At 39.0% G+C, this 26,907-nt stretch overlaps 1 protein-coding gene across 1 annotated transcript; it reads right to left on the reverse strand.

Moving 5' to 3' along the window:
* Window positions 1-433: 433 nt before the first annotated feature.
* On the reverse strand, window positions 434-26,907 carry LOC132773891 (cytochrome P450 4B1-like). The gene is made up of 12 exons (XM_067467896.1): window positions 26,432-26,907; window positions 25,354-25,495; window positions 22,708-22,752; window positions 20,490-20,617; window positions 18,450-18,580; window positions 14,144-14,295; window positions 12,285-12,391; window positions 11,137-11,327; window positions 9,884-10,017; window positions 7,267-7,331; window positions 4,292-4,374; window positions 434-3,259 (listed from the first exon to the last, which is right to left on the reverse strand). Exons 1-12 carry the CDS (start codon window positions 26,666-26,668, stop codon window positions 3,091-3,093), a joined length of 1,584 nt encoding a protein of 527 aa, XP_067323997.1. The 5' UTR covers window positions 26,669-26,907; the 3' UTR covers window positions 434-3,090.

The raw sequence follows: 26,907 nt of genomic DNA on the forward strand, positions 1-26,907 counted from the left end.
CTGTTTTCTTGACACATGTTAGCAGATTAAGGACACACAGCATTTGTAGAAATTACCTTTAGGGACTAAAAGGTGCCCCAAAAGGATGCTTTTCAAGCTCTCGAACAATTTTAGTACCACTTGAAATGTTGGAGGCTATATAGCTTGCGTAGGATTTTTGGCCCAAAAAAACAAAAACCTGCAGAAAAGTCTACACTTAATGCAGGTTTTCCCTAATCTATCGTTTTTGTTTCTCTCATGTCAACTTTTTTTTCCATAGTTCAGTTATTTTACTGTTTTACTAGTTTCCAAATCTAAGGAACTAAATGCATGTTCATTTTAGTATTATTTTCTGCCAATACACAAACTATATAGGCATTTTTTTATTTATTTACAATATTTATATGCCACTTTTCTCACCCCTGGGAGCACTCAAAGTGGTTTACAAAAAATAATGGCAAAATGCAATGCCTGACATACATAAGCCAAGTCATAAATCATACAGCATATGACTAAGCATAAAATACAATAGGACAAATTCACCATACGATAATAGGACATTTAAACATGAAGTATAAAAATTAAAAACACCTAATAAAAACATTAAAATCACATGATCCCATCTCCTAGACCGGGCCATTCCAAATGTTGATTGCATATATTCCATATTTGCTTCTTGTACTGCATTACTTTACTAGTACTAGTCAAAAGCTTGGTTCCATAACCATATCTTATGGTCTAAAGACCAGGAGGCAGGGCACTGATCTAATCTCACTGGAGAGAGAGTTCCAGAGTTTGGGAGCCACCACTGAGAAAGCCCTGTCTCTTATCCCTCCCAACTGCACTTGCGAAGCAGATGGGACCGAGAGCAAGGCCTCCCCAGACGATCATAACCTCCATGATGTTAGCATAGCATATGCTATTTTGTCTACATATACCGCTGATACTTGGCCACTATGTTCACAGATTTTGCATTCATGGGATTCAATCATCCATAATTTGAACCTCCCCTCCCAACAATAAAATAAAAAATAGATTATGGAGGCCAACTATGTGTGTATGTGCATATTTATGAACAAAGAGGGTCAAATTTCCATGAGATCTGATGAAGTGTCAAAATATGTCTGTCTTGGTCTTTGCTCCATAGTGGTTTGTTTACACAGTCTTTCTCCAGTGGAATGATTCATACTCAATGAACCTTCATATCTATTCTGCCTTCAGTGTTACAAAACTGTGTGGGCTAGATGAAGCATAATATCAGATCCACATCTATTCATTCAATGTAATTTATTCAAGGGGGAACAAGAGCAAAACTGTATGCAGAAATATTGGCAGTAATTATGTATGTTCTTAATATTGGTCATAAATGAAACAGTTGATGATAACACAGACGCCTGGCAATAACCTGAGATGTGATAAAACAACATGCTAATCATATGAATATCTGACCGAAAGTTCTATTACTTTGACTGACCTTAGAACTTGAAAAGCAATAAATCCTGTTTGAACCGGCTGTTAGTCTTTGCACTACTATGTTGGAATCACACAATTTTGTTGTATTTTCAAAATGTATTAGTCCTCCCCCCTGCCTAACTCTTTAATAAAACCACACTACTGACTGATTTATATGACTTATATCCCATCTTTTCGCTTAGGAGTGGTGCTTAAGAAAGGTTGAAGTGGTATGAATAGAACAAGAATAAAATGGTATACATAAACATACAAAATGATAATGCTATATAATCAAACTTATTTAAAAAACTGTTGAATTGGAAAACAATGTAAAATCACATTTAAATCACACTTTATGTAGTGATCTAAGGAATCATTATTCCAATTCAAAGTGCTATTCACAGACTATAATCTTAGAATCATAGAATCATAGAGGTGAAAGAGACCACATGGGCCATCTAGTCCAACCCCCTGCTATGCAGGGAAACTACTTATAAGAAGGGATTTCTTTCTTAACTTAATTTGAAATTAGTATCACCTAAATTATCACTACAACTCATAATAATCAAATCATCACTTCATGGATGAAGACATTTTTGATTTAGAAGAGCATGTACAATCTGCATGTATATATGTGCTAAGAATATCGAGATATCCACTACTATTATTTCTCACAAATAGGCTAGAGTCCTGTTGGGGCAGTATGGCAGCAGAAAAAATAGTTGTGGTAGCACTTCTCAATGATTGTGCAAGTGTGGTTAGTAATACTATCAGGAGCGGATAGTATTCCCAGTAGGCTCAGATAAAAGCAAACTGCCACAGCCTCTTTTAATTTGTCCATTCTCCCTCATTTAAATTGTTTGCTATTAAAATCACACTTTAATATTGCTTGGAAGCACACCTCCTGGTTCCCGTCCATGAAATGTCAGGTGTCTGCAGGCATTAGATAAGGTACTGTATAAAAATAATGCTTTCTGGGCTAATCCAGTACATCATCTCTTATTCTTAACCCACAGATCAAAAGAATGGTAACTACAGCAGGCCTGTGTGTTACATAAGGGATCAAGTTCCAGGACCCTTCATGTAACACTTATTTCCTGTAACCTAATTGTTCTTTCCTTAAATGAGCAATGTCTTGGTCTTCCAGGTGAAGCATACTGTAGCATTGTGATGGAGAACCTACAGGTGGCTGGATAAATGTTCTTTCTAGAAATGTCCGGTGGAAGTTGACCATAGAATTGTGCTGGAAGTCTACTTCTCAAGGTATCCCTAGGTCCCTTCAATGCAATTGTATGGTATTCAAAATCCTTCCCATGTAACTAAAACCACATTCAAGGAACTCATGTAATTAGCAGACCTACTGTACTCACAAAAGGTACGTCAGTCTTGTATAGTCTCCTTTTGGAATGTGAGATGTATGTTTCCCCACGGTTTCCCCCCCTACAATCATCCCTAGATCAATAATTGGAAATCCTGCCATCAGATATCCCAATAGTATATTGGGATTGGGTGGTGGTGGTTTACATTTGGTGTATTTTAATGAATTTATGTGTTTCTTACAAGACGTAGTACATAGGACAGTATATAAAAATTAATGTGCTGCCAATATTTATTTGAGAGTCCCAAAGCACCACTGCTAACATTGCAGTATATTAAAGATCAGTAGATAGGTTTCAGCTTCAGATGTATCCCATTCTTGGAGCGGGTGACGATCTGTGGGATGGGAATGGGGGGCTTGGAACGATCAGGCAAAAGTTCAAAGCGCAGAAGTGTCAAGGCAAGAGCAACTTTCATCTCATTCATGGCAAACTGTTGTCCAATACAGCTCCTGAGTATAATTACAAATACAAAAGAAACATTGCATTTTCAGCAAAATTCCAGAAGTTGTCACATAAACACCTTTTCTATTGTCCAGTTTTTGGGCTTTTTTTTTTGTTGCTACAAACTGAAAATGTTATTAGTCCTCAATCCTTTTGAGTTTTTGAGTTTCTGTATTTTTTAGGAAGTGCTATGGTACAGTGAGTCAGGACTACAGGAATAGGACTCCTAAGAAACCAGGGTTTGCATTCCTGTTCAGTAGGGATGTGTGATCAATTAAAAAAAGTTTCCAAAGTCATTACAAAACAGGGTGCTAGCTCTTCGTTTCTAAATTATTTTTTAAAATGTATTTCGCAAAAATTTCATTACTGTAAAGAGAGTAACGAAATTTCATTATTTTGTTATAGTAATTGCACAAGTGGGGAAACCTCAGGAAAAGAAGGACAATGGCAAACCATGTCTGAAAACATCTTGTCAAGAAAACCCTAAGATACAGTCACCATAAGTTGGAATGGACTTAAAGGAACACAATAACAATAATAACATTGTGTTGTTTTATCTTCTTTTAACAATTCCCATCAGTGATAGCTTATATTTTGTATCTGTCTATAGTATTATTTCAGCATTTTCACTGTATTAAGTGTGAAAACTACTCTGAAAAGCTATAAACAAATAATGCACTCAAAGAATATATGTGTTCAAAATGTTTACGAAGTAGTAAGAAGGTTTAATTTTTTAATACTGATTGAAATCTATCTATAGATCTATAGGATCACAGTTTGATTGAGTCTGAATTGATGTTTTTATATGTGCATGCGTTTTATTTTATTGTATTTTATATTGTGTTCACTTTTATGTTCATTTTTAGGCACTTTGTGTGGTCTGCAAGCTGCCCTGAGTCCTTTTGGTTAGATGGTGGCAGGATGTAAGAATAAAGTTGTTGTTATTATTCTATAAGTTTTCAATTCAGTTAAATCGCATGGAAAATACATATGTTTTGGAGAGGAAACTTACATAACAATGCAGAATTGAAACTCTTTACCTTGGCCCAGCAGCAAAAGGAAGAAAGGCAAAGGGGTGGCGACGACTTGAATTTTCAAAGGAAAATCTTAGTGGATCAAAGACCTGTTGAATAAAATAAATATCAGAGTTAGTGCGAGACTTAGTCACATTTTTGGACAAAAAGAACTGCACTAAAAATTGTTTGTTTTGATTGTAATTCCATACACACTTAATTTGTTATATGCTCCACTTAAGTCAATAGATCTTAATTATAAGTAAGTATGCATGGGACTGCACTGTTAACAATGCCCCCCCCCCCACCTCCCCAGGAAACAGGTTTAGACCAAGGATCTGTGCTGAAGTATATCCTGAAGAAATATTTTTCATATTCAGAAATGTTAAGGCTAATGCAGATTTGACGCTATTCAATTGAATGAAATTAATTGCACAAATACAATTAGTTGGATGAATGCAATAAACTGCATGGTGTTTAGCATATAAATAGCAAACACAAGTCAGTCAGTGGGCGATGGAGGCAGCGATAATTTAACCAACATATTTTTTTGCACTCACGTGAGTGTGCATGTATACACATTAAGCCACATAGGCAAGACATACCGGGATCTGAACTATAGTCCTGGCCAAGAATCAAGGGGGCTGCAACTCTCCTTTCTGCATGCCAATTTTCTAAAGCAGTGGTTTCCCAACATTTTTAGTAATAAAACACTTCAGAAGATTTCCCCCCCTACAGAACACACCATAATTTATTGCACAATTGTCACCACTACATAATACTTGCACCCCTCCCCCCTTTTGGGGTACCAAAATTGTATTTTTGTTTTTCTCACATAATATATGAGTCCCCATTTGGGGATGATTCTCTTTTACTTCCTTCTTTCTCTGAAAGCAAAGCAGTTTAACAACTATAAAATGAAGGTCTTTGGAACTCCAGGCTTCTTTCCTCACTACTGCTTCAGAGGCAAGACAGTTTACAAAACCTGGAATTGGGTTCTTTGGAGAAAGGATTAAGGAGAGAAGATCTGAGTTCTAGAGACCTACATTTCAGGTTTTTTAAACTCCTTGCCTCGAAGGAAAGAGGAAGGAGAGAAGAGTGTTATAGTTTTTAAACTGTTTTGCCTTTGGAGAAAAAAGAAAGAAAGAGAAGGAGAATCAGCCCCAAATGGCTCTGCAGTTTAAAAAACCCAAACAGAACAGAAACAGAGCTGTTTGTTTGAGACTGGATCATTTCTCCTCCTTCGCATTTTATTTTAAATAATGACAGAAAATGCAGAATTAAAGGCAGATGTTCTTTCCTCACATAATAGTTGCACCCCCTTTTTGGATAAAAAGGGGGAAGTGTGACTATTGTGTGATGAAATATGGTATGTCTATCCCTGATTTTTACTAAGGAGCAGCATATATACTCACTGTTGCATTTTGTAATGCTATTAATTACAAATAGTGTTAGCTTTTTGATTTTATGAATATTTCCATTAGAAAACGCATACCCAGGGAACACTACATGCATATTTTTCATTCTTTGCACCATAACCCCTCAAAGAGTAGTTTTAAAGTTGAAAGCCCATTGTAGAACAAACATACATATGTTGACTTTTAGATGTATAGATTGTGAACCCACAAAGTTCTTCCTTCTTTCATCTACTCCTTTCCCCTGAGTTTTGTGTTTACATTACTAGGTTTGGAAATAAAAGGAAAATATACCAAAAACATTTATTTTGGTAGAAGGGAATACTGTATTCACAACTGCTATAATAAATAAAATAGTTTGATTTTTGTACTTAAAATAGTTTTGAAATTGGACTTTATGTCAGATAGCCGAATATGTAAATCCCAGGGCAGCATCCAACTTACTCCTACATTTGTTTTTAGTTTATGCATAAGACGAAAAGCCTGATTCATATCAGCAGTTAGATACATAGGGGAGCAGCACTCAGATAGCCTTTCTGGTTGCTATCTGTCAGCCCTATCCAAAAGTGATTTGGTGGCAAAGATACATATTTCATTTTTTAAAAACACTGAATTTCAATAATATCTTCACATTCTAGCACACACTCAATCAACACAGCAGGAGGAAAGGGGAAGTTAGGTTCTCCACCCCCCCCCCCCAGACTTTCTTAAATTCAGTACACAAACTCCAAGATTCCTTTGAGTAAAACAGCAGCTTTCTATGTTCTTGTTGCCTGGCCATAACCTTTTGGTCGCAATCTGATGTTGCTTGGCCACACTGCATCCCAGTATTGATCTGTAAAATGTTGGCAAGTTTAACCCTTGAAGTCTTCCAACTCTGATTTTGTGATTCCAGAAGTGAATATGAGTAAGATATGCTACCCAGAACCATATCCAATCGATGGAAGTGCAATGTACATAATTCATAATCTAAGGACAGAAAAGAGATCATGAAAATTGAAAGGAACTTACAGCCTCATCAGAAAGGCCAGATGAAGCATCTTTCTTCACCTGGCTTCCACGAGAAAACAGAGGTGCTTCTGGGTGAATCTGCCCCCCCCCCCCCCCCTCGCAGCTCCTTCTTGCCGATGTTTTCCCCATCACATGTGGAAAGTGTTGCTCTCTCGGAGAGGTCCTGTGCTGGCTCAAATTGAGCCTGCACAACACAAGAAGCCTCCCATGTTAGGGAAAAGGGTCCAGCGACACTTTCGTGCTAGTTGGGTGTGGGGCCTCTGTTGGAAGTTGCACAACATTGTGGGGCTCTGTTCTGAAGATGGGACAGAAGTGTCCTAGGGATGGTGTTTAAGGTAAGTATTATGAGGTCCCTAGTGGTCAACAACTCAATGAAATGTAGCCAGATTTTCCTTAGATGTACACCAGAGGTGGCAAAGACAGTTACTAGACTATGTCTAATATCTTGCAATCTCAAAAATATAAGTAACGGAGTTGACTCATAGTCTATACTCTAGAACTCAAAGCATCCAATTTCCCCAGTCACACAATAAAGACTTTACGTTCTTAGCTTTTTATGTTTTAGTTTATAATCACCTCAGGGTTGTCCCAGACCTCAGGATTTCGGTGAAGGTTATAAATACTCAATAATGTTAAAAGCCCTGCGAAGCAAAGAAAGAAGCATTGTTTAATGAGCAGAACCAAATATTAATAAATACATGCCGCAGGGTTGCATGACCTATCAAGGCACTATTCATTCATTATACCTTGTTTCGTGCAAAGAAATTCAGTGTAGTTCACATAGCTGCAGAGTGATCTACAACATTAGAAAAGCATCAGAAACTGTCATGAAGATAATAAAATTTACTTTATGACTGAATGTTTATCTCTAGGATACCAAGAGATGTTTGCCCCACAGTTATGACATAACCACCTTGGATTTTTTTCAGGCCACTTTACATCGAGCCTATTAAATTGGGACAATGGATGCACTCATTTAGCCAGGACATATTAATCAAATAATTGAAATTTCCATTTTTATCTTTCCTTATTTGGATTTATGAAATGCTGCAAATTGCATGGATATCTGTTAAAATAGAATGGTGCCAAAGTTCAGCTGTGATGATAGACAGATTGCAATTAGAGTGAAAGGGGATGGGAGTTAGGGAATCAACAAAAACTACCCCTTTCCAAAACTCTTTACCTTCTGCCTATGAAAATCAAATCATATGACACATCTGAGATAGGAATAAGGTGGGTTGAGAGAGGTATTTTCAGCATCAAGGTGAGAGTAACAATTGTTAGCAGAGAGAAATGAGGTGAGTGACTGTGAGATGGGCATTTAAGAAGGAAAGGACATCAGTAGTCAAAGAATTAATCTTTACTAACAAAATTCTGTTACTGATAGGAAAGATACCTATACTTAGCCTATTCTACATTCTAAGCAGTTGGAGTGGATAGGTTCAGGAATAGAAATGAGAAGGAGGTGGGGAAGAGATTGAAATATCCATCTATGTCATACACAGCAGAGGCAGGATATATTACCATAAAAGAAAAAAGGTTCAGGTTACCCCAAGCTTTCTAAACCCCATCTACCCACCATGATTGTACACTGTTCTTATGCAGAGAATTATTGCAGTCCAACAACAAAGTGATTCTTATAACCTCCAATTATTTCCTTGTATGTAATGAAGCAAAAAGATCACACAACTAGACTCGTCCTGGTTCGTGTGTGCTAAGAATTGAATACGGCGTGTCACTGTTTACTTTACAATATGCATTAGTTTAAATACATTATACCCACACATGAATGTCCAGCATTCCTATCAACATTATTTGTAGCAATTGCAAAAGAATGGGAGGTATCAAGAGACAGAAATGAATTTGGATAATCCAAACTGAACTGGAGTATAAAAGAAGAAAAATTAGCACCTTCAATATGACTATTCATTTAGGGATTAGTCGCTGAGCAATGTTTTGCCTTCTTAGGCCAGGACATCCGGTGCTGACAAGTCTCTAGCACACCAGATTATTTTCAGGCAACAGCGTTTGTGAGACTTTAAAAAATGGCTGGGCAACATAAATCTTTCTGGTGCCTAGGATCTCCATAACAATGCAGCCTGCATGGCCCCAATTTCTAAGGCACAAGCATATAGTAAATTCAGAGTATGTCATTTTTAATGAAAACTCAGGGTGGCTCCTATTCTTTTAATGGCTGCGCAAAGGAGGGAATTCCAAATGATGTTACTTACCACATAACAGGATAAGCAATATCTGCTAAAATTCTGTCTTCTGCACATTAAAGATATATCAGATCTGGCAACTCACCACATATGTACATGGAGTTTTCAAAAAAAAAATCCACATTTTTATATTTTTGTTACAAATGGTGAAGGAAAGAGTAGTACTAATTGGTTGTGTCTGAAAGTATCATATGACTAGTCCGTCTGGAAAATTGTCTGACTTTGCAGTTTAGTAAAAAGTAGCACAGTGTGGTGAAAATGGCTGTGAAACTTGTAAATTCAATCAAAGAGGAGCAGCATTCCATCATATGTGTTTTGTGGACAGAAAATGTGCTGGAAACACAAATGAATCTCTGCATGTGTGCTCAGTATGGGGAGAAAGTTATCTGTCATAGAAGCATCAATGAGTGGATTAAAATGTTGAAAAATAGCCTACTAGGCTGACAAATCCAGAGTGTTCCAGACATCCAACAAAAACCATGCCCACGAGGAATGAAGATAGAATCCTGGAACTGAAAACAGAAGAATCATGGTCGAAGAGAAGCTGAATGTGACTGTTGGATCTGCCTATGACCTGATTCATGCCAGCCTTTGTTCAATAAAGCATGTGCCAAATGGGTGCTGAAGCAACTGACAGAGGATCATAAGTTCAAGCAGCAAACAGAGCAAGCAGCAAACAGAGAAAGCAGCAGTGAAACAATGGCTTTATTCAAACAAAAACATTTTTTGCTGATGACATTGAAAAGTTGAAGTACATCACAAAGAAAGTTGACTATGTAGAAAAGTGATGTGCTTCATGAAATTCTTAATAAATAACTGTTAAGAAAAGTGCAGAAACATTTTGAAGAGCCCCTGTAAATTATTACCAAATCTTTTTCATATAATTATTCGAGATAGTCCCTCAAAATATTAACGAGAAAAGGAAATACATAAATAAATCCAAATCTGCAAAAGATGTGTGGAAGACAGACCTTTTGGCAGTGTTCTTCCATCTGGAAATGTCACTGGCAAATTCAGGTCTCGTGCTACTTGAGGGACTGGTGGGTAAAGTCGAAGGCTCTCTTTAATGCACATGGTGGTGTATGTCATCTTTCCTAGGTCATCCCTGAAAGGCAGGAAGAAAATATTTTTTTTAAAAACCCCAAAAGCCAAATGTCATCTACTTGCTGAAGTTCAAATGAATCTCTCTCTCTCTCTTTCTCTCTCTCTCTCTCTCAGATATAACCGCGGAATGAATAAAGCGTGTTGCTGATATGTCTGCATGTTAGACACCATAATGGAAGGAAATATTTGAGATCTGTTCTGCACAAGTGAGGGAATTTTTTTCTATATATAGAAAATCACATTTCCCATTGTTTGAGCAGTCAATTTTAATTTCAAACCAATTTTAATGAAATGTTGGAAACTGAGTTATTTTCAGTGCTCATAAGTTAAGAAACAAAAGTACTGTATGAATGAGCATATATCTTCCATTTAGATTTCTTCACCCTCACTAACATCTGCTATTAATGGGTTGCTGTGAGTTTTCCAGGCTGTATGGCCATGTTCCAGAAGCATTCTCTCCTGAGGTTGGCTTCTGGAATGTGGCCATACAACCCGGAAAACTCACAGCAACCCAGTGATAAAAGCCTTTGATAATACATGCTATTAATGTTTTGTTTATATAAAGAAAGCAGCTGTTGATACAATATAGTTAACCATAGCAATTTAGAAGTACCTTTGAAAATTGCAAGTAGATGGTGGGACATGTTTCTTTATACAAACTCCTATTGAGATGGTAATTTCTCAGTGATTTCCAACATTTGAAATGAAGATTGTATAATTGTTAAACTCAGCTCTTAAGAGGAAGTCTCACAACCCATGCTGATTTCTGCAAATCAACCTGCTAGCAGTGAAAGGCAAAATGTTCAAGAAATCTTGTTCCACCGATAATATCAGCTATTTCGTTTCTTCTTAGAATAAATAACTCTGATTCGACATTCGATTTTTAAAAATGATATAGTGTTTTCAATATAGGTCAGACAATAACTGAAAGTATAGAAAGAAGAGCAGAAGGTAGAAGGCATATACTAATTCTTAGCTGAAATTCTCTCCTTTCTATTTCCCATATTAAAGAGACTATCTTTGAGATTTAAGGCCTGTGATCATATATATATCTTTTAGAAAAATCAACACTTTGAGAAAATGACTCAGAAAACGGATAAAGAGCAAAATGAGGTCTGACCATTGCACATGCCCCTCTTTGCCAAGAAGTTCCATTATCTCCTCTCTGCATCTCTGCTGATGTTCAGGATTCTGGGCCATACAATAGAAGAGCCAAGAGATGCCACTAGCCGTGGTATCATGACCTTCAAACATGAATGTGTCCACCTCAGCACGCAAGTCTTCATCTGACAATGAGTTCCCATTTTCATCCTAACCACACAGGGAACAGAGGATTTGTGTTACTGATAAGATCTGATGCACTGAGCTTGATTTAAGTCCAACATAAGGAAAAATCATTAGTAACTTCTTTAAAGCAGACTTTCATGCCTTGCAACCTACCAAGATGAACATAATTGACCTCATGTTTTTTTGTTCAAAGGGCCACTTGAGGGTATTTTGTAACAACAATAACTTGTAAATCTCAGTCACGGGAAACAGCAGTTCTTCCTGATAGGAAAAGGGATGCCTGAAGCTGAGCAAGTGTGCAGCCAAAGGTCTGCTCCTTAAAGGTACACTCTGCTTTTTACAAAATTAATGGCAGCTGTTTTGAGATGTATTATCTGTCTCAGAACAATCCTGTTGTTAGTCTAACTAGAACAGACTCACTGAAGCAATAGGATTTATATAAGAGACAGCTGATTCCTTGATAATTGACACAGTGAATGTACTGTAGAAGTTAGAAACATCAGTAAGTTATCAGCTACCATTAGTTCTAACATTACAAAATTTTTGTAATTCTTTGGAAGTTGATGCAAAATGTTGATCACCTTTTAATAAAATATTTGGAAACATGGATAGGTTTCACTACTTTTAGAGCTGTACTCATTGCTAATGAATGTTCTGGCATCATTCAAGAAACTGGTATTTACTTTTAATGTCTTACATGGCATTTTACCTAACATGATGTTATCAGATGAAGGATGGAATACTGCTTTCCTGTATGCACCCTGCAATCTTGGGGGGACCGGATACATCATGCATGCACACAATACTGATCACTCCTACATGCACAGTCTCTTGCTCGGGGCATCTCAGGACTGTTTCATGAAAGTTGCATAATGGACATGGAAAAGAGTCAATGCTTGAAGAAACTATTTCAGCTCAGTTTACAATGCTAGGTGAAAAAATAATTTTATTGGCTAGGAAACATTGCTGTAAATTTTTTACCTTTGCACAAATGAGAATGTCTAGGAGATCTAAACGTCTCTTCTTCGATATTTTCTCAAGTTCTTGTTCATTCTTAAGGGACTCCTTTCTTTCCCTTATCACATTGTCTGTATTAGATATAAATAGTAAAATATTAGTAAAACAGTTAAGCAACATTTCTATGATAACCATGTATTTTGCTCAGCTGAAATAATAGATTGAAATTTTCAGCAATTCAAGGAAGTGTATAGTCAAAGTCTATCTTCTGGGAGGGAAGAAAGCTTGTTACGTTGGTTGAAATTAACCAGGAAGGGATTGGGAAGAGGACACTCTGACTAAATGTGAATCAAAAGGAAAATACAGTTGAAAAGTCACTGAAGTGCTAACAGCAAATAGTCTAATCAGGAAGAATGTGAAACAAATATACAACATCAAGCAAAACACAACTGAGCCAGTGCAATATAAGCCTATGGCAGAAACTGGGGAATTGACTCAGGATTGTTACAAGAAATCCATTTGAGAACTGGAAAGGATAAAGACAAAATATGTTGATCTCAATGTTTTTAGAAGAGCCTCTAAAAGCTGGTTCTCATGTGTAGATGTTAGCTACCATCCATTATAAGGCTGGGACCTCAGAGTTGCCCTTTCCTAGACAAAGAATTGATAGACTTCTTAGGAGAAGGCAAAAATAACCTCTGCAGAAAGGAAGGAAGAATACAGATCGAGTGCAAAGAAAAGAGAAGGAAAGAGAAAAATTATACAATTGGACCTCCACCTTTGAGGGTTCAACATTTTCTGATTTGATTTTGGTAAATTTTATTAATATTGTCTCTCTAGGATCTCTAGGATCTCTAGATTCTCCAGCACATATTCCAGTAGAACAAACAGTGAAAGTTTTTCAGGCTATATGGCCATGTTCTTCTCTTCTGATGTTTCGCCTGCATCTATGGCAAGCATCCACAGAGGTTGTGAGGTCAGACTTCACAACCACTGAGGATGCTTGCCATAAATGCAGGTGAAACATCAGAAGAGAATGCTTCTAAAACATGGCCATATAGCCTGAAAAACCTACAACAACCCAGTGATTCCAGCCATGAAAGCCTTTGACAATATGTTAAAAAGTGGAAGTTGATGATAGAGGCACACTGGAGGACCTGGAGATTCCTAGAAAGGTGTTCTCTCTCTCTTTTACTTCTAGGCTTTCTACTTTTATGGATTCGCTATACTCCTAATCCCAGAAAATGTGGCGGATTAACTCTAATTGTTACTTAAAGGACTTAAAGACCTGGATGTTCAGCTGTGCTTTTGACTAGGCAATTCCCTGGACGACTGCCCCAGTTAAGACCCAAAAATCTTCTCCTCAAGCACTTTACAATGTTTATCCATATCCTTAATGGTAAATTGCTCTTATCCTCATCACTGCTATATGGTATTTGCACTTTACACATTAGCTCTATTCTCTAATGTTGTGGCACCAGTCCGCCCACCCATGACGAGACATTGAACTTTGCTTTTGGTTGTTTGGCTTTCATGTTTGTTTTATATATGGTTTAATGTTGTTTATTTCATTATATTGCTTATGATACCATTTTGTTGATATGCATTTTAATGTGTTATATTTTAACTGTTCTGTTGGGCTTGGCCCCATGTAAGCTGCCCCGAGTCCCTGGAAGTGGGGTATAAAAATAAAATCATCATCTTCATCATCATCATCATCATCATCATCAAAAACACAGTGGATTAAACCAAAAAAATGTTAACTTTGTCTTTTCTTTGGCTCTTTTGACCCATCTGACATTAATTCAGCAATTTTCATGTAAGCTCCAGAAACATTTAACCCACAATGGTGCAGGGGAAAGGACCATCCTTATAAAACATACCTGTGTGATGGTGGGCTAGTCTGCAAGCATTGTGAAACCGACGTCCCTGGGAGCTAAACCAGTACATGATGTCATTGTGGATCCACGGAGACTTCACCCTCTTATCAAACAGGCAGGTGAGCTCATAAACAGCCTTAATGTAGGCATTATCCCTGCAGACAACAAGAATGTTCAAGACAATAAGACACAGGAAGCAGGCATAATCATATCGAGGAAGACAAACCACAATTAAGTCCTATTGAATACGCATATGGTTAAGATCACACTAAGGGTCTCATCAGATGGAGGTCCAGAAGCTGGATGACATAAGGGGCAATCTTGGTGCAGTGGGGGGAACTGTGGGGCAGCTCCCAGCTTCGTTCCCTTACCAGGGTTAGTCATGGGCTACCATCCCATTATGTTTCTTGGCAGTTTCTGGCTTCCTTTAGTGATGATGCAGGTAGTCACCTGTATCCTCAGGGCTTCCTCTGAGCACACAGCCAGGATAGAGCCCCACAGGAAGTAACCCTGTGTCGTAGAATGAGCTCCATTTCAGCTCTGTCTTGCCGGCACACCAGTATAGGGGGAAAAAACAGTCTGATGAGGACCTTAAAGTATTCCAGAATTATAGTAGAACTGAACTGTGTCACATTGTAAGCAAGAAAACAAGCACATTCAACATTTTTATCTTTAATTCTTTTGACTTGCCAATAAACTGTAATTGGCCCATTTAACTTACTCCAGCAGACAATTAGCAATATGAAAAAAAAATTGAATCCATTCTGACATCTCCTCACAATGAAACATGCCCTCCAACATTCCACACGGCCAAGCTACATAAGAGTGTGGTCAAGATAGCAAAAGTTATTAATGAGGAGGAGCACATAAGGTAGAAAAGACCATATTTTTGTCTTTTGCCTAACCCTCTTGCAAACAGCCTGTGTTGTAAAAATCAAATCGTTTGCAGAAAGTATTAAAAAACTTTCTGCAAAAAGAATCTGTGAACCCCACCTCCTCCAAGATGAACTGAACCACCTCAACTGGGCTCTACAGGCCAATGGATACTCCACCTCAGACATCAGAAGAGCTGCAAGACCAAGAACAAGCCACAAGAATAAAGATGTAGATCCACCCAGAGGAAAAGTGTCCCTGCCATACATCAAGGGAACCACTGACCGCATAGGGAAGCTGATGAGGAAACACAACATACAAACAATCTACAAACCCACCAAGAAAATTCAACAAATGCTACGTTCAGCAAAGGACAAGAGGGATCCTCTCACCTCTGCAGGAGTCTACCGTGTACCATGCAGCTATGGACAAGTCTACATAGGGACCACCAAACGCAGCGCCCAGACACGCATCAAGGAACATGAAAGGCACTGCAGACTACTCCAACCAGAGAAATCAGCCATAGCAGAGCACCTGATGAACCAACCTGGACACAGCATTCTATTTGAGAACACAAAAATGCTGGACCACTCTCACAACCACCATGTCAGGCTACACAGAGAAGCCATTGAAATCCACAAACATGTGGACAATTTCAACAGAAAGGAAGAAACCATGAAAATGAACAAAATTTGGCTACCAGTTTTAAAAAATTCTAAAATTAAAACAACAGAGAGAAAAACAGGCAGGGACATCTAATCACCTTTCATTAAGAGTTTGCTCCAGGCACAGTCAGCCCATTGTATGCTAATCAAGGTGGTCAATTGAAAAGATTCACACCTAGCCCATCTTACAGTAGCCTTTTGTCTCACCCTGGTCTTTCCACAGATATATAAACCCCCTTTTTTCCCAGCTCCAGACCTCACCCTCTGAGGATGCCTGCCATAGATGCAGGCGAAACGTCAGGAGAAATGCCTCTAGAACATGGCCATATAGCCCGAAAAAACCCACAAGAACTGAGTATTAAAAAACTCTCCTGTAATATGAGCAGCATGTCTCTGCATGGCTACATCAAGGCCCTCACAAATATTCTGTTCACAAAAAGTTGAATTGTTGCTTCTGAAAGCTTTCTGTAAGATGTTGGGAAGTTTGTATAACCAACAAAATAAGAAGTATATTTCCAGTTTTGGAAAAAAAATGGAACTGGAGGTAGAAGATCGGAGAAGGGGGCAAAATTATCTTCAAGTCTTCCAAATGTATGTAGAAAGTAAGATAAGGTAGGTCTTATTCCAAGTGATTTTAACTTCAATGGTTTTGCCCACAATAGAACCTATGTGGTGGTTTGAATGCTGGACTAGGGCCCCTTCCACACAGCTGAATAAAATCCCACATTTTCTGCATTGAACTGGGATATATGGCAATGTAGACTCAGATAATCCAGTTCAAAGTCCATTTCTGCCTTGATATTCTGGGTTATATGGCTGTGTGGAAGGGCACTAGGATGTAATTAGTCCTTGAGTTTCAAACTTCTACTTACAAATGACTCCTAGTTACAAATGGGGGGTGAGACAACAGGAACCGAGAGGAAATCTGCCCCTGGGAACGGAAATTCATTCTTGTCAGAGTTATCATGGGAACATGCACTTCACTGAAGTGTTGTATTGCCTTTAGATACTAGTTTCCCCAGAAAATGCACTGCACTGAAGCTTTATCACCAAGCCTTATTTCCACAACAAGCCATTTTTTTCAAAATCCAATTCTCACAGGGACAGAAAGTGAGGTGAAATCTTTTGAACAGGGGCACAGACAGCAAAACAAGCATCACAGAGGTGATCCCTTCGATCTTCTGGAGAAGCCCTTCTCTCGCTCCCGCCCCCATCGCAAATGTGACTTATGGGGACGAGGGAGACGGCCTTCTCTGTGGTGGCCCTTCGGCTCTGGAATTCGCTCCCCAGAGAAATTAGGCAAGCCCCCACCCTGGCAGTCTTTAGGAAGAGTCTGAAAAATTGGCTATTCCAGTGTGCCTTCGATGAATGAACAATAATCCCTGACCTTTACCAAACCCTGCATAAAATGCCCTCGGAAGCACTTTATCCCATCTTCTAGTGCAATTAAACCTAATTTTCGTCCCTCTGATCCTCTGTTTAGATACATTACATGGCCTGCTCACCCAGTGTTTTTAAACTTTTAATCTTTGCAACTTGCCCTGCCCAATGCCCACTGTGATTTTTTTGGTGATTCAATTACTGTGATCTTATATTGTTTGGTGTGTTCATTTGTATTGTTTTCTGTATTTATTTTTTATTTTCATTATATATTGCCATTTGCATTTTATGTAGTATATTTGCTCTGTTGTACTGTTGCGGTTGGCCTCATGTAAGCCGCCCCGAATCCCCTTGGGGAGATGGTGGCGTTTTTAATCTATGAAATTGGGGAGTGTAATGTGGTCATTGTTATTATTAATTAACTTTTCCCTATGCTATCCAAAGTTTTAAAAAATGGCTGGAGTTACACTTTAAATGTATTTTACATACAAACTAATTTTAGAACAAGCCCCCAGAACTGTTTGTACTGTGAATCTGAATCTTTACTCAGCAGTTGAGACACATTGGGTGATCCTGGGCAAGTCACACTCTTTCAATCTCTAGCAGAACAAGTGTTGTCCAGAAAACCCATGATAAATTCATGTTAGGGTTACCAAAGGTCAACATTAATTTTAATGCACATAACAACAACAATATTGTTGAGCTAAGAAAATATTCAATGAAAAGTTCCTTCTACACTGCCCTAGGTTGCAGAAGTTGGTGGAATCTCATAGTTCCTTCTTATCCCAGTTTCTCTCTCTTTGGCCCCATCGACACTGCCAGATAATCCAGTTTCTGAATGCAAATTAACATCATTGGATTATAGGGCAGTGTAGACTCATATAACCCCAATTGCTGCAAACTGAATTCATGTACTCATGAAGGGGTGATTAAGGAGAAAGGACAATCTTCTTCCCTACCTACTCAGCTATATAAAACCCAGAGTATTTACTTGAAACTGGATTATATGGCAGTGTTGACAAACAATCAAAGCAGATAATCTGGATTTATACAGTATGGCAGTGTAGAAGGAGCCTTCTATGCCCCAGGAGGTACAGAGAAAAGTTTCAGCTTCTCCTAACATCATTAATAACTTTTGCCACCTTGACTGCCCTCCGATGTTGTTTTTAATCTATGAAATTGGAGAGTGTAATGTGGTCATCGTTCACACTTTGGCTGGATCTACACTGCCCTATATCCCAGGATCTGATTCCAGGTTGTCTGTTTATGCCAGATTATCTGGCAGTGTAGACCAATATAATTCAATTGAATGAAAATAATCTAGGATCAGATTCTGGGATATAGAACAGTGTAGATCCAGCCTTTGTTTAAAGAAAACATTGTATACTGACCTTTCTGTCTGGCAGTTACTCTTACTGCTGAAGGCACATTTCATGATGGTATCCAGAGACATCAGACTGACATGTTCAAATATCTCCACTGATGCTGTATTATCTGTAGATACCAGCTTCTCCAGAATAACCTAATGATTTAAGAAAAGAAATGGAATCATAAGAAGGAACTCTCCAAAATTACTTACTTATTATTGTACACCGGGTCATATTCCAGGGCTGTCCTGAAGTCTCCACTTCTGATGTGTGCAGAGGTTTCAGGAAATATAGGTACAGTTGGAGTCAAAGGACCCAAAATAAGATCCATACACATAATATTGCTGGCCCTATTCTATGGGCCTCATCACACTTACCTTTTATTGTGTTCTAGGAATCTAAAGCCAGTCCAATGGTGGGAGGACGTGCTGCAAACCACACAATGTCATTGGACTTCCTGTTGAAGCCTCCAACCGGAATGGAATCATTCTTAGATGCTTCCCTCCTAACACAGGAAGGCTCCTGTGTTGTACTGCCTCCAATGGAGCCAGCACACTTCAGCACCACTTTGATGACACTTCCCCTGTGTAATGGAGAAAGTGGCACTGCTTGGGAGCGGCACATGGGGTGATTGAGCTGCCCCATATCCCTGCTGCTTTGCCACAGAGTCTGGCAAAACAGCATGGGGAGTGGGGGTGTCTGTGTGATAACTTCATATTATAGAATGTAAGGTACTGTACAAACACTTGAAAGTTATAAAGAATTGTACCTCATCACTCTTACCTATTTAAGTGTCCTAGGATGCTTGACAGGCAGTTGAGAGAAGGATGGGCATGCAGCCCATCACAGGATGTCCCTCAACTTCCAGCTGAGGCTCTGCCCTCAACCAGCATGGAAGCATCCTAGGACACTTCCTTGTCAACATGGAAAGGCTCCCGTGTTGTGCTGGATTCAATAGAGCCAGCATACTTCCGCCCTGGTTGGACAATGCTTCCCACACGTGATGGGAGGATTGTTGCCACACCAAAGTGTTGCATGGTGCAATGCAGTTAGCCAGCTCACCAGGCATTCTGCCATGCTTGCTGGTGAAAAGGCATGAGGGGTGGCATGTGATAAACTCCTCTGTTGAAGTGACACTGGAAAGCACAGCTAGTGTTTCATTTGCAGCTCTTGCTTAAGACAGACAAGCTCTTTCCTATTGTCTTTCTTGCTTCTATACTAAACCCATAATTCTCATAATACTGAGCACAGAAGTAGAGTTATAGTAGCTGACAACATGGCTTCTTCTGAAGACATCAGTGCATTAAAACTTTTTGTTGTATCCCCTCTTAACACACATAAATTGCTTATTTTGGAACACTAAAACCTGTAGGAAGAGCTGTGGATATCAAGGAATGCCATTTCGGATTAACCACTCTGTCAACTGCCCACCACTCTTCCCTTGTGGATGATCTCCCCATGTGGGAAAGATATTTGTAAAGATAACAGTTAGGTAAGTGGGAGAGAACTAGCCCACCTGGCCATTTTCCCTATACACATATTTTAATTAATGGGCTGAGGTCATCTGAACTCTACTGCTATCACATATCTCTAGAATACATCTTTTTTTTTAAAAAAAAAATCTAAGTTGTCCCCACACTCGAGCTGAAAACAAGATGGAGCGAGTGGCCTGCAAATCTACATAGTATAGTTATGTCAGTCCATGAAGAGTGATATCCAAGCTTTACCTAACAAGATGAAACACACAAAAACTAGTAAAAGTCAGTATCAAAGATTCATGAATCTTATAATTTAATTTAGATGCACAAAGTAATGCTTATGTTGGCCTTTAAAAAATAATTGTCTTCTTTCAAGGCAGGTATGGTAGCATAAATTCTTTGATTCCAAACGAAATACCTGCCTGGATCATTTCACAAAGGAGATCTTGGGTTCAGTGGAAGAAGTAAAAGTCATCATTGAAGCTTTACTTGGGTTTCTGCTAAACCTAACCACTACATTAAAGTAGTGGTGGTTTCCCATGAAGAAGTGGACAGAACTTGTAATCACAGCAATGAGAATGCCTACCAGCATCTGCTTGACTGATTCAACCATGACGGTGGTGTAAGGCTTGAGAATGTCGTAATGGAAGCCTGGGGTCAGCAGTTTCCGATGTTGTTTCCATTTAGGTCCATCCAGAATCAACAAACCCTTTCCTACCAGGGGAAAGGAGAATGTCAAAAGCACAAATCAAAAGTATATGTTATTGATTTTTGTAGTACAATCCACATACCCATGGGATCAGCACTGGAGGTTTCATGTACTAACATCTGACAAACATGTCCTTTCTGGGAATTGTATAGGCTATCCAGTTGATTTTATGGTACAGTTCTGCCAGATGTTACCATAAAACCATGTTGTAGGACCTAACATGTTTTTATTTCTCCAACATTTCTAAGGTCCCAATAGCAACTGTATGGTAGTAAACCCCCAGTCTGGAGACTGCCAAAACTATTTGAAATCATAACCCATCATATTAAAATGTAACTTAAGTAAACATTGAACCAAGCAATTAGGGGCACATCTACACAGCACATAAAACATGGGATTTCCCGAGTTAAAAAGAGGAGGGGTGGCTACATGAAGTTAGCTGTAAATGCGTGCTGATTCACTGCAACAGATGAAAAACATGGGATAAAATGGTCCCCCTTTATTCCAATTCTGTTTGGGAAAATGCAAAAATTTGCACCACTATGTAACCACCCCCCCCCCCGCCCTGCCCCAATGGAAACTGGTCCAGCACATGTATGCTTTTTAAAAAGCCTGAAACAGCTCATCAACTGGTTGGGCTGTGAAATGGACATACAGCTGATTTAAAGGAAGCACAAACAGAGTGCAATTAAATCTCTCTGAAACTCTTTATTTTAAACTGTATAATATTAATCAGAGCTTTAATAAACAATTGGGGTAAGGAAAAAATCCGGCATTAAGTACTGAATCTCATATGCACACATGTGAATCTGCTTATATTTATATTGAGATATTTACATGTGTGCATGTACGGTCCACTGCATAATGGAGTGATTTAAAAAACCCAACATTCTGCTGCATGTCCCCAATCCTTCCCCCATCTTGTTCTGATACAGAGGAAACCTGTGAGGTTGGCGGGGGAAGGAATCCCGGGACCCACAGGTCAATGTAGGGACATGCTCTCAGGTCCCAGGTTTTTTAGTCCTCCCTTTAAAACCTGCATTTTCGTGCTATGTGGAAACACCCTAGGTCTTCTGATAATTTAAATCCTGGAACAATGTGGCTTCACAGACATCCTCCACCCCAATAGAAGGGACTTAACAGGTTTGATTACATGATATACTGCCCATTTCATCTATAACCTATAGGGACTTGTATGCAAAGCATATGCAGCCAGTAGCTTGTGTGAGAGAGATTCCAAATCATCTTCACCCATAGAGTTTTTCTTGGCATGTGGCAGAGAGACAGCTTTTTACATATGATCATACTTTCATATGCATCTTGTCAGCTGTGTCCCTCAGGTTGTGTTTTGGGGGTGGGAGTAGAGGTCCTATCGATTCTCCTTTGATGAATTGGATTGCAGTACTCATCCATCTGCCAAGTGACCAGCTAAAGTGTGTTATTTGAATAGATACAGAAACTACAAATGTGATCTAGTTCTTCTGTACCCGGTATGTATCCAGTCTTCAAAAGTCATGGATTGCCTACAGGAAAGGTATTTCCCACTTTCAGTATGATATGGGTCCTTGGACTCTTTCACATGAAAGTTAGAGCAGTATCAGTTAACTTTCTTTGTCATAGTTCCATTTCCTCTGGGGATCCATCTTGACATTTGCAGTTTAGGAATCAATATTTAAAACTCTCTACTCAGACTTCTAGTGCATTATCAAATTAGAAACCCCAGTATTCCATGAAATAAAGCACTACATAATTTTAATACCATGATTTTCAGTGCCTTGGCTACATTCTATGGGATCTTGAAGTTTATACTTTTTGGGTTACTGGCTGAGAATCCCCAAACGTGTATTTCAAATTTTAAAAAATCAAATTTAGTATGGTAAATTTAAGCATCTGATTCCCAAGCAACTTTAACTGAAATGCCCTAGTCAAACAAATGTTTGATTTGCAAACCCTCCAACAAACTCAATTTTAGAAAACACATACCATCAAATTTCTGTAGATAAGTCTGAAACACAAAAACATATGTCCATGTCTGATGTCACAAACATGACAGAGAATACAGTGATTTATGTAATTAGAAAAGAATTATACATACCAATCCATGGAATTAGGAAGCCATATATTAGAAAAGATTTAGGATCTAAATAATGGTATAAATGAGAAAGAAGATCATTACATGATACAGTCGTTTGTGAGCACAAATACAAAGGCTTGTTTCAGGCCCGTAGCCAGGATTTCGTTTTTTTTTTTTGGGGGGGGGGTGATTTTTTTTCAGGGGGGGTGTCGGGGGGGCTGAGTCTGAGTGAAAGAGGGTCTAGCCTAGCAAACTTTTTGTATCATTATCCCAATACCCCCATGCATATGGGATATATTGAGTATGGTGATCAGATCATGATATGAATAAACATAACAGTTTAAATAATGCACCAGTAAAGCCTTTTCGCAAACCACCATGAGAATTTGGGGGGGGGGGGGGGGCTGAAGCCCCTCAACCCCCCCCCCTCCCCCGGCTACATGCCTGGCTCGTATTCTGTTGCCACAAACTGTGGCATTCTCCAGAAACACATCTGCATCAGTTGACAGACATAGGGTATAACCACATTCTTTTGCAATTTGTATGTGAGCCAATGTGTTAAAGGAGAGGACCATGAACAGAATAGCATAGAATGGACCTGCACAACGTACAGCTGATAGGATGCTTGCGGCCCACCAAAGCATTTCAGGCAACCCATCAAAAGTGCAAAGGATAGAAAAGAAAGCAAGAATGTAACATGTGCTTGGAGAACAGGAAGTGCCCTTGGCAGGGGTCTCACTCTCAAAAGTGCATTCCACTGTTGCAAATGGAAACTCTGGGCCAACGGAATGAGTTCCTTTTCCATCTTCCCTCTTTTAAATCCCCAAACCAATCCATTATAGGCCCCACTAGCCAGCAATTTAATTGTCATCTGCTCAACAGAGAGGTGGTGTCTAACTTCTTCTCATCTACACAGAACTTGTAAAACTCCTGTGTTCACTGATCTTGCTGCATGGAGGATTCTAGAAGTTATAGTCCAGAAGTGATTTATCAGGGTCTGTTCATGTAGGAATCCCTACTATGCCCAGGTTCTCCCATTTTGGTGTAATAGGATGCATCTACACCATAGAATTAATGCAGCTTGGCACCAGTTTAACTACCATAACTCAATGTTTTGAAATCCACAGGGCTGTATTTTGGTGAGGCACTAAAAATTACAATGCAGTCTGAACCCTTCCACATGCACTATGGAGGGCCTTCTTATAGCAACACCAGAGGCACTCCAAGTGGCCAGCTACTGGTCAAAGGACATTTGGTATAAATAAATAAATAAATAAATAAATAAATAAATAAATATGCCCCAAAGATATTTAACTTATTTTAGTTTTGGCCCCTTTTACTGCCAGATTGTTCAGGACTGGTATAAAGCAATGTGACTTAGGACTTCATCAGATGTAGCTAAGGACAGGAGAGAAAATTGTCTTATTGTGTGTGGAATCATCTTCTTTGCATGGCATTCCATCTTTAAAGAAGATGGATAATTTATTTACCTCAACCACACAGGATCTCATCCACCCGGCTCAACCATTCATTTAGAGGAAATAGGAGATATCATTCTATACCATTTCTCTCCATCGGCTCCTATGCTTCCTCTCAGGAGGAGACAGGAGGCATTGTTCTTAAGGCAGACACCATTTCTTTCCATGGGCTACTCTGCTTTCCTTCCCAATCCACTAACTATCATGGAGGCAGGAGGTGTCGTTCTTAAGGCAGAGCCCCTCCCCTTTCTCTGGGCTCCTCTCCTTTCCCCCTAATCTCATTACTCTCATCTGCAGAAGTCAGAAAGAAAGTTTAAACGGTAGCAGTAGCATAATTTCGAAAGCCAAGATTACTATAAAGGAAAAATGGCAGGTGATATTTTCAAATTTCTGTATTTCGAATAATTAATTTTTTTTAAAAATGACCATGCCAGGCTCATAAAGAAGGATTTCGGGAGAGAAATGTCAATGCTTGGTAGGAAACTGCCCATATGAATGCCCATTATTCCATGTCACTGAAGACATTCAACACAGGCAAATCTGACAGGTCCCATTCTGCATGTTTTCTCCATGCTTTCTCCCATTTCCACATGAATCATGAGCTTAGAAGACAATTCCTCTTTGTCTCCCCCCCCCCCCTCCCACCCAATTTCTTAACACTTCTAAAACAGTTCCCTGATGAAGCATCATAAATGACAGGATCTTGTGATGGAGTCTGTGATACCTCATCAGGGAACTGTTTTAGTAGCATTTAAAAAATGGGGGAGGGGGGTTATTCAGCTGCTTCACTTGTTTTTGTGCGGGCAGGGGCAGGAAGGGAGATGAACAAACAAAGAAATGAATGTGTCTAGAATCAATGCAGATTGTCCGAGGGACTTAACTGTTGCCATGAACATTATGTTTTAAAATTAATTTTTAAAATGCCCAGGAAACCTCAGTCAAAACATATTTTGTTGGCTAGAGTCAAGAGGGAGACTAATCTACAATAGGCAACATGAAGTTATGTATGTCACAAACAGAACGTTGCTCATCTCTGCTTTTCCAGACATGAAACTAAATTCAAATGGATTTTAAAATATCAGGAAAACAAACAGCCCCCCTCCCCCCCCCCCCAAACTACTCCTGTGTGATAAAGGTGTAAAATGTCATCATTTGATCAGAGAGGGGAGTAAGATAATAAATTTCTTACCACTTCTAGTAAAGACCACTTTCGCATATTCAGGATGGTTGATGACCAAGGCAACTACAAATTGTCCATACCGTAGCTGATGACATTGTGGGTATTTTTCTGTCCAAGCTGCTGTAGTCAAGAACTCTTCCTCTGGTGTCAACTGCATTATTAGTTTGAATGTCAATAATCAGTTTAAATACATCCTGGGCATTAGGTTTGCTAGTAATTTTAATGAGGCATAAAGCTCATTTTAGTAGGGGTTGAGCAAAGATACATTTCTGTCTTTGGAGTTTATAGCATTTTTCATCTATATGTGTTGACATTTTAAACCACTTGTTTTTCTTACTTTCTCTCCTCTCTCTCAAAAAATAAAATTTTAGCTGCCTTCTTCCTCTTCTACCTGTGATTTCTTTTACTGTTCATTGAATCCCTTCACTGGAGCATAAGTGCAAATAGACCACACACACATATATAAAAATAATCATGGGACCTTTCACACTACACAGTTATAGTGCTATGAGGCCACTTGGTCAATTACGCATTCTATGGAAACCTAGGATTCGTAATTTGGTGGTACGCTAGAAAAAGACAGGATGTTTTAAAAGTTGGAATCGGCCTCAGGAAACCTGGGTTGCAATCCCCACTTAACCATGAAAACCCACTGTGTGGCATTTCTCTCAGCTTTAGACGAAGGTAATAGCAAACCCACTAACTCTAAGGGTGACAGAAAACCCTGCTTGTCTAGAAAACCCCATGGTAGATTTGCCTTTCTATAAATTAGAAACAAAACAGTAGAACTTCATGTCAAAGAATGCCAAATATTCCTCACTGAACTGCAAATTCCAGCCTTTCTTGTGATAGAACTATGGCCGTTAAAGTGGAATTATAGTGCTATGATCCTGTAGTTTGAAAGGTTCACAGGATGTTCCATACCAGCTGACAAGTTTCTCAAAGTTTTACTGCTATTTAAGAAGCTTGGCAACTTATCCAAGATCCTACCAGGAGAGGGACCACCACTACCATCACATGTATCCCATTTTATGTCCAAAAGATGTAAACCAAAACACACAAAACACATCTTCCAGATTCACTTTACCTTGTGGACATGACCATACAGCCAGTGTGTGGGGGGTAATGGAAAACACTGAAGGGCGTTGACCATATTCTGTCTGTACCAAAACACTTGGATGACTTTCATGATGACATAGGTAAGACTCCAAAGAAGTACAAGATGGAATATCGGATGGGAATCCTGAGGCAGCCAAGAATTATCCACAGGTTCTGGCACAGTATTCATACTTTTTCCTGGTGTCTCTTTGTTTTCTTCCATCATGCTCCTCTTGCTCCAAGCAAAAGTGTTGCTATAAACTCCAGACCTCAAGTTGCTCCTGACACGACCAAAAAAATGTATTGTCTTCAGCAATTTCACAATGCATGCCAAAAGAAAAGCTCACTATATAACTGTCATGTTACCTAAGACTGTTACTTTCAAAAAGGGCTGAACCAAGGCTCAGCCAATAAAGCCCACTCTCTTAAGACATGCCTTTACTTTAAAGAAAACCAGTGTGACTT

Source organism: Anolis sagrei, chromosome 4 (assembly GCF_037176765.1).
Source record: "Anolis sagrei isolate rAnoSag1 chromosome 4, rAnoSag1.mat, whole genome shotgun sequence".
In the NCBI taxonomy this organism is placed as follows: Eukaryota; Metazoa; Chordata; class Lepidosauria; order Squamata; family Dactyloidae; genus Anolis; species Anolis sagrei.

Excerpts from the sequence above, each read along its gene's own strand:
- LOC132773891 (XM_067467896.1), bottom strand. The coding sequence starts at position 26,668 with ATGATGGAAGAAAACAAAGAGACACCAGGAAAAAGTATGAATACTGTG. Across the intron at positions 22,753-25,353 it reads AGTGGTCTTTACTAGAAGTG|ATCCTAAATCTTTTCTAATA; the intron begins GTAAGAAATTTA and ends ACCATTATTTAG. Across the intron at positions 3,260-4,291 it reads CCTTTTGCTGCTGGGCCAAG|GAGCTGTATTGGACAACAGT; the intron begins GTAAAGAGTTTC and ends AATTATACTCAG.